Below are 10,000 nucleotides of genomic sequence, written 5' to 3'. Positions count from 1 at the left end.
TAATTTTCCTAATATGACGATTAGTTGATTTGTTAGATTTCAGTACATACATACTATAATTAATGATCTATTTGTTTTGCTTATGCCTCTCAAAATATGTTACCATACTCAGTTACCTGAAAAAGCAACTTAGATAAAATTAAATGATCAAAACAGTATTTAAAACTTAAAATCTGTTACTTATAACACAGCATGCACTCAAGAAAACAAAAGATTGCAAAATAAATAAAAAAGAACCTGATACAATGATGATGATGATAGTAATGATAACAATGATAATAATAATGATAATAATAATAATAATAACAACAATAATAATAACAACAACAATAATGATAATGATGATGATAATAATAAAAATAATAATAATAATAATAATAACAATACAAACAAATTTCATCAAAAGCCATCATCACGATAAACCATTCTCACCACGAATAATAATCTATATATACAGTACTCCTTTTTTTTCAAAATGCACAAAACAACAACAGCAAACAAGAAAAAAAAAGTTACAACCACACACATAAAAAAAATAAAATAGTGGCCAACATATTTACTGGCACCATCATGTTCTCCACTATGATATACTGGGAAGGGGCTGGCCACGCTACACACTTTCATTTGTTCCTTACCGATCAGCCTTGCCACTAGATGGGGGAAGGCTAGGTCAAAAATCACTATTGTTAGCTAAATCAGCCCAGTCTAGTTCATTTCTTGTACTTTATGCTTTTAATTTTTTTTTTTTTTCTTACTAATAGTTTACTTATAATAAAACATTTCTTAGAATTAAGGACTTATTTTCGGATTATGACGAGAGAAACCTATCTAATACAAACTGTTTTTAATGGGAAAACATATACAGACTATGTAAAATGACCTGCAATGACCTATGTAAAATTCTTTTCATAAAAAAAAATATATATACATATATGCATATCCGATTATACATTATGATTAACATTTGGCATAAAAAAAAGAGTATTCTCAAGACTTCTTTTTGCATTAAAATCAACCCACACACATACCCATCCACCCCAATACAAATAAACAAATAAATCTACAATAGTTTCATATATATATTTATGTTAACAAAATAATGCTCCCCAATGATAAGAAAAAGAAAAAAAGAAAAAACATAAAAAAAGAAATTAAAACGTACCATTTGCAACCTCGTTCTCCTCCTCAGAAGATTCTCGTGAACCTTCTTTCTCAAGAGGTGGTCTTGGAATTTCGCCATTGCCTTGCATCTCCGTGTGTCTTGGTTCGCCCGTCTGGTTGAGGTCGACGTGGAACTGCGAGTCTCCACCTTGTGCGTTCTTTTTGTGGTGGTGGTGGTGGGTGCGGTGTTTTTTCTTATTCTTGATTATAATTTTACGTTTCAAACTTGATGGTGGGGGGAGGGGGTTATTTGGTTCAAGCTAATGATGAGGTAAAGAGAGAAACTTTGCATTAGGTTCCGATGGTTATGCTTCTGCTTCTGAAGATATTCACATCAGGCATAAACACAGATTTTAGTGCTTTAAGCCTTACTGAATGGCAAACAGGGCTAAAGGTATTCTCTTTTTGTTTGTAATAAAGAAACTATTTATCAAATAATCAAACAAATATCCATATCATATCTATCTATATATCTATGTTACTTTACATCCAAGTTCTTTCTATTTATGCATCAAAGAAACTCATCCCAAACCTTATAATTTTCTAGCGGAGAGTCCAACAACATATCACCAAAGAATTCCCTGCAATAACTCGCAATCTTGGCTTGTTGCCGCGGCCCACAGTGGTTTTCAAATGAGAGAATGACAGGCCACTCTGATGTTTTGAAGGCTGACTCTGCAATACTTTCAATAACATCCTGAAAAGAAATGTTAAGTTGAGATTTTTGCTACTTTTCATAACTAATCATCTATCTGTGGTGATGATGCTTTCTGAACAAGATCTGGAAAATCCATCTTCTTCATCAAAATTCAACAGGGTGATTGAAATAGGAGAAAATTATCTATTTGGATTTTTTTTTTAAATATTCAGATATTGAGGAATTTTATCAATCAAAATACAAACACACAACAAACAAAATGAATACACACTTGTGCACACACACACACACACACACACACACACACACACACACACACACACACACACACACACACACACACACACACACACACACACACACACACACACACACACACACACACACAATCCCCTCACACATACACACATATACCCTCACATACAACACACAACACATTCATCTGCCCCTACAGACACCCAAGAACATACTGATTTACTGACCTTAGCACTGATCTCAGGCACAAGCGTATAGCCATGAACAATGACAGGCTCATCTGTTCGGCCGTTCCAGAAGTCGAGCTCCACACAACGACACCCAGCAAGGAGGCACTGCCGGTACATTTCCACTGAAGACCTCCCAGTAAACTGATGCCCTGAAGGTAAACGTTGACTTTAGAATTCAGTTTGTAGTCTTACATAAGCCACCTCCATCTATGCCCTTAATTTTCTGCATGAAGAGTTATATTGAAATCATTTCAAAGTAATAGTATGCTGTTTTTTCAAATGAACTATTTATAGGTAGGTAAACCAGTTCAATTTTTTTTTTTTTTTTTTTTTTTTGAAAATACCTATTACTATTATAGTAAAAGTTTAGAAAATGTTTGCCTGACTTTATAAACAGGGCTTTCCTCTCATTATCATAATGTCTGTGTCAAATCCTGGTGCACTTTAATCTTACTGTGAGAGAAGGTCATTAATCCTAAGTCCCAAAAAATAGTGGAGACACTGTCAAGCAATCACCATGACCTCCGACCTTTGTGCTCACACAGATACTGACAAATCTCCACCATATATTTACTGGGACGTCAGAATCCGTACTAGTTCCTTATTTGACAAAAAATACCAAAGATATCTAGAAGGTCTATTTTGAAGCCATATTTGTGATGGAGATTTGTTGGTCAATCAGCTCAAAATTACTAAAGAATATGTGGGTGTTTTCACTAATTTCCAAATTAGTAATATTTGATTTGCAATGAAAGCTGATTGTCAGCATTTTTTATAGTAATTTATAACATGGAATATTTCAAGTATTTGTAACAAATCAATTTTTTTCAATATATTTAAAACAAATGCAACATATAAAGTTGTAAGTGGCCTGTACCTTGATTTTAAATTTGTGCACTTAATGTCTTAAAATAGGCAAAAACAAATACATAAATAAGGAATAAAAGGAACAATAAAGATAGAATTCAATTGATCTACTTCCAACTGATGCCTCTTAGCAATACCTTACTAGGAAACAGATTTACATGATTGTCACATTTTGGACAGGTGTTATGACATACATGATGGCTCTGGATAGGCCCAAAAGACAGGCATTATTGCATATATGAGGTGACATTGGAAAATGCTCACAGCTAAAGCACGCTCACAGTCTTGAAGTTTTACGATCTTCAATGTGCTAATCAACTCAAAATTACTAAAGCTTCAGCTTTCCAAAGTCAGCTTAAACCCTTGTTTTGTTCGTTGGTCAAGTCTGTGTTGCCTAGAGTGCAGAGAAAACATTTTCCTTGTCCCTCTAATTTTTAGCAGGTGCCGATTTCATTAGATATGTCCCCATTCTGACAACCAGCTAGCTTGCTCTGGCCTCCATTCCCAACAGGTTAAATAGCATTATACCTATAGCTGTCATAAGCACTGCATAAAGCTTTCAGAATGATTTGTGACAAAGCTTTTTCCAAGCCTCAACTGGTAAAATATCAGGACTATCTATGATTTAACAAGTCCAATAAAAAGGAGGTAACATAGAAATATCATTCAAATGTATAAATACATGAGTAATCTGTATTACACAGCCATAGTCCTATTACTTCATGCTAACCTCCTAAACCTAGCTAGCTAGTTACTCATTATGTTTAGCCAGTCTCAAATGCCATGTAAACAGCGGCAGTGCAAAAGTCATCTGATCCCCATAAAAAAATGCCCATGGCAGAAGGGTTAAGAAGTGGAATAGTCTGCCTTTGTTGCTGCACCACCACAGCATGCAAGGAATGCTTACCCAACACACCTTTTCAATAGCAGTCGGCTTAGCATCGTAACCTCCTTTCTTATCTCAACTCTGAAAAGATCTAAATGGGAACTACAACAGGTTCCGACTACATGACACTATACTATACAGCACTAACCTATGAGGTAAGTGTTGTGTGATGAGTTGATGAAATAATGGGAAAGTGGCTGATCCATGTCTGCATATTGGTCCAGCTTCTCCACAGACATGACTACATTCTCATCCGACATGAGGTACTTCAGGAAGCCATCAACGCTCAGAACATCTGGAAAAAGAGGATTCTTACTCAATGGTAAACTAATCTTATCTCTTAAAGTAAGATTAATAAGCAATAAAAAGGTTAATCATACTAATGATGATAATTGGATGCATATCGTAATAACAATATTACTGTTACTATTATTATCATCATCATTGTAATTATTATCATTAGTACAAACAAGAAAATAAGAAAGGAACCAAAAAATATAGTCAGGCTAGACTGAGAAAATTTTATCAACTGATGAGGAGTCAAGTTTGACTTGAAACAGCACATTTTATTTCTCTTTTCTTGAACAGATTTCTACTCTGCTATATCTTTCATCAGAATTAAGACCCTCTTAACTATGCTCATTTTGAGATATAATGATAAAATAATACCTACAAAAATCTTTTGATATCTAATGCTATATCTGCCAACATAATGCAAAAAAATCTAAAACTCAATGTAGTGCTGTGTCTTATGAACATGAATGACAATCTCTTATAGATTATAGATTATATTACAGTTATATCATTCTGTATATCATGGCTATATCCTTCTATCATTCTAGAAAACTCTTGGGATAACTTTCAAATGTCTGCATACATGGTTAGGCTACAAAAAAAACTTTAACTAGCACAACACTTATACAGTATACATGTACATGTCTTCACACACACACAAAGAGTACAAGCTCATTCTTGAAATTAGAAAAAAAAAATATAAACATATATATATATATGTATATATATATATATATATATATATATATATATATATATATATATATATATATATATATACATACATATACATATACATGGCATACCTTTTAATCTGATATGACATAAAAATCAAAACGCCCTCCACAAAAACACATACCAGCACCTTTTAACATAACCCTCGAATCCCAAAGAGACACTTACTCTTGGTGATGTTCTCTTTGTAAGGTTCGTAGTCTCGAATGACCTCTCTAGCCTTGGCCGCATCAGCATAGGGGTAGAGGATCTCATTAAGACGTGGATCACGCTGCTCTTTATTGAGGAAGTTGACCAGCTGTTCCACGTTCATGCCCCGCAGTTTGGTTTTCCGCGTTGGGTTGAAGGGTTGCTCCGTGCTGGCGTGTGAATGAGGTTATCATGATTTGCAAGGATAGTATATTTACTCCTTAGGAATATATAAGGTGTAAAGGACACAGGAGTTTGATTGCAATTTGCACTTTGTAAGGATTTAAATTGATCTGCTTCTAACAAATATGAAGACTGGGCAAGCACAAAGGGATATAAGGAGATAGTCAATGCATGGGGTATGTTAAGAAATATTTTTTTTTTATAAAATATGAGAATTTGTTAATCAAATAAAAAGGCCTATCATGATCTCTAAATAGTTATTACAAGCAAATCAGCTGAGAGAGTATATAATGAGTTGGTCAGTAATTCAATTATTTATGAACCACTCATTGTGCATATGAAGATTTGGTGAACAAAGAAACAAATCATGATCTTTCTTTGAACAAACAACACTCAGGCTGCAAAGTATAATTCATATTCATTATGTAAACTATACAAAAGAACACAAAAGATCCTATTCAACAAGATCTAAAGTTATATATAAATCAGTAGCTGATACACTAGATTGCTGAAATAAACTTACATCTCGCAGAAAACCTTCTCCACCTCAAGCCTGCTAGTTAACCGGTTGTAGAAGTTGAGAAAAGTCTCCCATGTGAATTTATCCAACGACACACTGTCATTCTGTGGGGGAGGAAATCTGCATTAATCTCCGAAGACTTATTGTTGCATCAACCTCTATATTCCCATTGTCAATGTCACTTTACAATCATTTCATTATCAACATATTTTTAAACGCCGTCCATTTCAACTGCTTTTATCTCTTGCATTTGGCTCATTTCTAATTCCTTCCCTTTTTTGACCTCTCCTTTCCTCTAGGGCATTCTTCTTCCCTTCCCATTTCCCCTCTTTCCCCTGCTAAGTAGATTACATCACTCTTATTCAACAATGTTTTCAGAGAGCAAGGCAAATGGATCATGAACTGCCCAACCTGATCACTGGAAAAAGGGGTAGACATGGGAAACGTATCCATGGCAAGTAAGAAAATTCATTTAGTCCAATGCATACATGATTTTCCGAGGGGAAACTGAAGGGAATTTTTTTAACCCCCTTCACATGAAACGAATACGTATAAAACGACCTTCTATTTCCAAAAAAAACCCATCTCATCATCATCTTTATTGTCATTACTCTCTATCTGCACAATATAACATAATTTATTTGACATATATGATATCATTCAACTGGGATTAAGAATTAAGTAGTATAAGAAAATGCAAATGCATGACCCTTTTACTTGTTAAAACTCCAAATACACTTATATTTACATCTGTGATAAATACATTTATCATTATACTTATTGTTATCTGGATTATATCATCTTCATCAAAATTAACAATGAGAGTAGCAACAATACAGTGTATCTCTATAAAAGCATCATGTTGAAAACGAGAGCTATGACGCCAAGTCCATGTCAGTACGACGACTATTATTCATCTCGACATTGCAGTAAAGTCTACTTTCTTGTCACTGGAATGTGGAAGATCTATATATGTAAGTTATCTTATGAAATAAGTCATCTTCACAGCTCGAGGATTCATCAAGATACTTCGAAACCGTGGCTCCAAAATTAACATTAACATTACCAGTAACTCATTAGCAAAATGCAGATGAAAAAGCCTGGTCTTATTCTTAAAAATAAGATAAAAAAAAAACTCTTCACGATACTTCTATACCACTATTTTTACTTTAGGAAAAAATGAGGCACGCTGCCTGCCAGAGAAAAAAAAATAACCCGAAATACGTAGCTTGGACAAGAGGTCTCTGTCTTCTCCTTCTCTGATCTGCTTTCATGCGCCCTCAGGGAACACTGTCATCAGGCCTTGAGACTACCTCTCTTTCCGGAATGGACTATGGACTAACCGAGAGTCTCATACGAACGCAGCTGAACGAGTAAATGCAATGCGAAGTATAATGCAATATGGTTGTTTTAGGTAAAGTAATAAATGGTTTGTGTGGCTTGGAGAAGGTTGGTCGGCAAGTATAGGACGTCACCGAGGCAGTGGTAGTTGTTGCGGTTTCAACTATAGTGGTTGCAGTGTTATTGCTGTCGTCATTACTTGTTATTACTAATGTATAACAATGATATACAATAATAGAAATAAGGTACTGTATTCCTTTTATCATATGCATAATTTTCTATTTCCCATGTCCTTCGGCAAGTCACATCAGTAAATAATTTTCATCACCTTTTGGCCGGAGAAAAATTAAAGGTATTCAGGTAATGATACACATGATTTACTTTCGCTAAGCTAGTATCGCGAGGCTATGTGTGAAGCGTACAGTCATGTTAAATAAGGTCACAGGATGAAGTTTTAATCCCAGACAGATTATCCCTGTGCCCTTTCAGCTGAGCACCGCAATGCGTAAAGGTAACATGAAATGAAAAGAACGAGCATGGCGCATTTTTCCCGAGCCAAATGGTGGCGAAGATTAAATGCTTGCGTTAAGTAGTTTGACTGAAGGCATAGAAAACGGAAAGTTAGAATATGCATAATACATTATAAGCCGCTATTGAATGAAACAGAACTAACGAACGATTTCTGATAAGCTCTGCATGGCTTTCGGGCAGTGGCAGATCCGAGAGGGGGGGGGGGGGAGGTAAACGAATACGTGATATACAGAAATATGTCAGTAGTTTAGGCCACAGTGTAAACACATTTTTTTCTCTAAAATGCTTAGAAACTGTAGCTGAAAAGAAAGATCCCCACTGTGCCACTTATACCTCCCCCTTACAACCCCTCATTACCCAGTCTGCTATGCGCCCCCCCCCCCCTTCCTCTCATCTTTGGAATATCCTGGATCTGTCACTGCATTCAGGTAATAATACAGTCAACCATTAAGTATTGCTTCATATCCTTTGCATGTGGCTTAAAGTCAGTTCCCTTATCTCTTTTTCTATTATTCTATTTTCTTTTTTTCTTCTTCTCCTTTTTCATTGTCTTTCTTCAATTTCTCTTGTCTCTAGTGTCTCTAGTTTCTACTGCTTCTTTTCTTATTCGTCGCCATCTTCTGTTTCCCAGCACACATTGAGAAATTATAGGTATTCAGTAAATTAATTAATAATTGCCATGTCCAAAACTATATACACAAAGTAATAAAAAGTCTTGGTAATTTTTACGCCAAAGTTTTACGAATTTTAAAACAATTTAATCTCTTCTTCATCAGGGTTAGTCAAATCTGGGTAAAAATGCCGCAGACTTTATGAAGACACTTTTCCTCTCCTCCTTCCGCCTCTCCATTCTTTTATTCCTCTTCTTCTTTCTTCTACTTTATCATTATCATTATTATCATCATCACCAACATTAACATCATCATCAACATCAACATCAACATCAACATCATCATAATCATCATCAACGTCATCATCTTCATCATCATCAACGTCATCATCATCAACGTCAACATCATCATCATAATCATCATCAACGTCATCATCATCATAATAATCATCACCATCATCATCATCATCATCATCATCATCACCACTACCACTACCATTACCACCACCACAATCAAAACCATCACCAACCACACCACCACCACCACCACCACCACAACCCCCCCCCCCACCCCTTCCCCCTAGCCAACCAAAAACACCTCACCGAGCGCCGTAAAGAGCCCAAGTTAACAGCGCAGATTTTAAGGTTGAGGGTCCGTGGCAATTTCAACCCCTTTGCTAAAGTCCGCTCGCTCTCTCTTTTAAAGTAGCACGGGCGACTATGCGTTGCGCTGGGAGCTTTTTACACCACCACGACCCGCTGTGTTAATATCGGCTGTACTTTCGATTGGTTGTGATTGTGTGTGTGTGTTTGTGTTTGTGTGTTTATGTGTTTGTGCTTGTGTTTGTGTGATTGTGTGTGTGTGTTTGTGTGATTGTGTGTGTTTGTGTTTGTGATTGTGTTTGTGTTTGTGTGTGTTTGTGTGTTTGTGTGTGTGTGTGTGTGTGTGTGTGTGTGTGTGTGTGTGTGTGTGTGTGTGTGTGTGTGTGTGTGTGTGTGTGTTTGTGTGTGTTTGTGTGTGATTGTGTGATTGTGTGTGTGTGTGTGTGTGTGTACTGAATATGCGTGTGCGTGCGTGCGTGCCTGTGTGTGCCTTTCATAAACCCGATACATATTCCCTCGTCGCACGTCTCCCTATCTCGCCGAAAAAGAGGCAGCCTGGCAAGTACATGCTTCCACAGAGAGCAATCCTCCCTATGAATATGTAATCATGATATCGGCGGCGTAAAAGCAGCTATAAAATACGTTTTTATTATGTATTAAAACCGTAGCCCGCATAATCCCAGGAGCGAACACCCCCACCCCACCCCCACCCCCCCCACCCAACCCCCTCCGGATGAAAGCAACCTGCAAGTGAAGGGTTGCAGCTCAGCTCTCGCACACTGGGCACGTGCCCTCTTACTCACAAGTGGGCAGTAACTGTCAGGTAGTTATTTCCCTCGTGGGCAATTTACAAAAGTAATCGGGCCAGCTTGCAGAGCTTGGGATCACTATAGGCTGCACCTCGCCCACATGTATACTAATAAATCAAAACACCGCG

General features: G+C 36.5%; 1 protein-coding gene across 1 annotated transcript in view; it reads right to left on the bottom strand.

The window, feature by feature from the left end:
• The window catches only part of Plc21C (Phospholipase C at 21C), a gene marked incomplete in the record, with an annotated part of 279,416 nt that overhangs the window by 18,346 nt on the left and 251,070 nt on the right, over positions 1-10,000 (bottom strand). The window contains 7 exon segments of the mRNA XM_086532848.1: positions 636-665; positions 1,163-1,421; positions 1,694-1,858; positions 2,302-2,453; positions 4,206-4,352; positions 5,255-5,445; positions 5,982-6,082. Of these exon segments, the coding sequence (XP_086388974.1) occupies positions 636-665; positions 1,163-1,421; positions 1,694-1,858; positions 2,302-2,453; positions 4,206-4,352; positions 5,255-5,445; positions 5,982-6,082 (1,045 nt within the window).

The sequence above is a fragment of the Penaeus japonicus genome, unplaced genomic scaffold (assembly GCF_977035675.1).
Source record: "Penaeus japonicus unplaced genomic scaffold, GWHDUDI00000001_assembly GWHDUDI00000038, whole genome shotgun sequence".
In the NCBI taxonomy this organism is placed as follows: Eukaryota; Metazoa; Arthropoda; class Malacostraca; order Decapoda; family Penaeidae; genus Penaeus; species Penaeus japonicus.
Note: the sequence above shows the minus strand (reverse complement) of the source record. Positions and strands in the feature narration are given on the sequence as shown.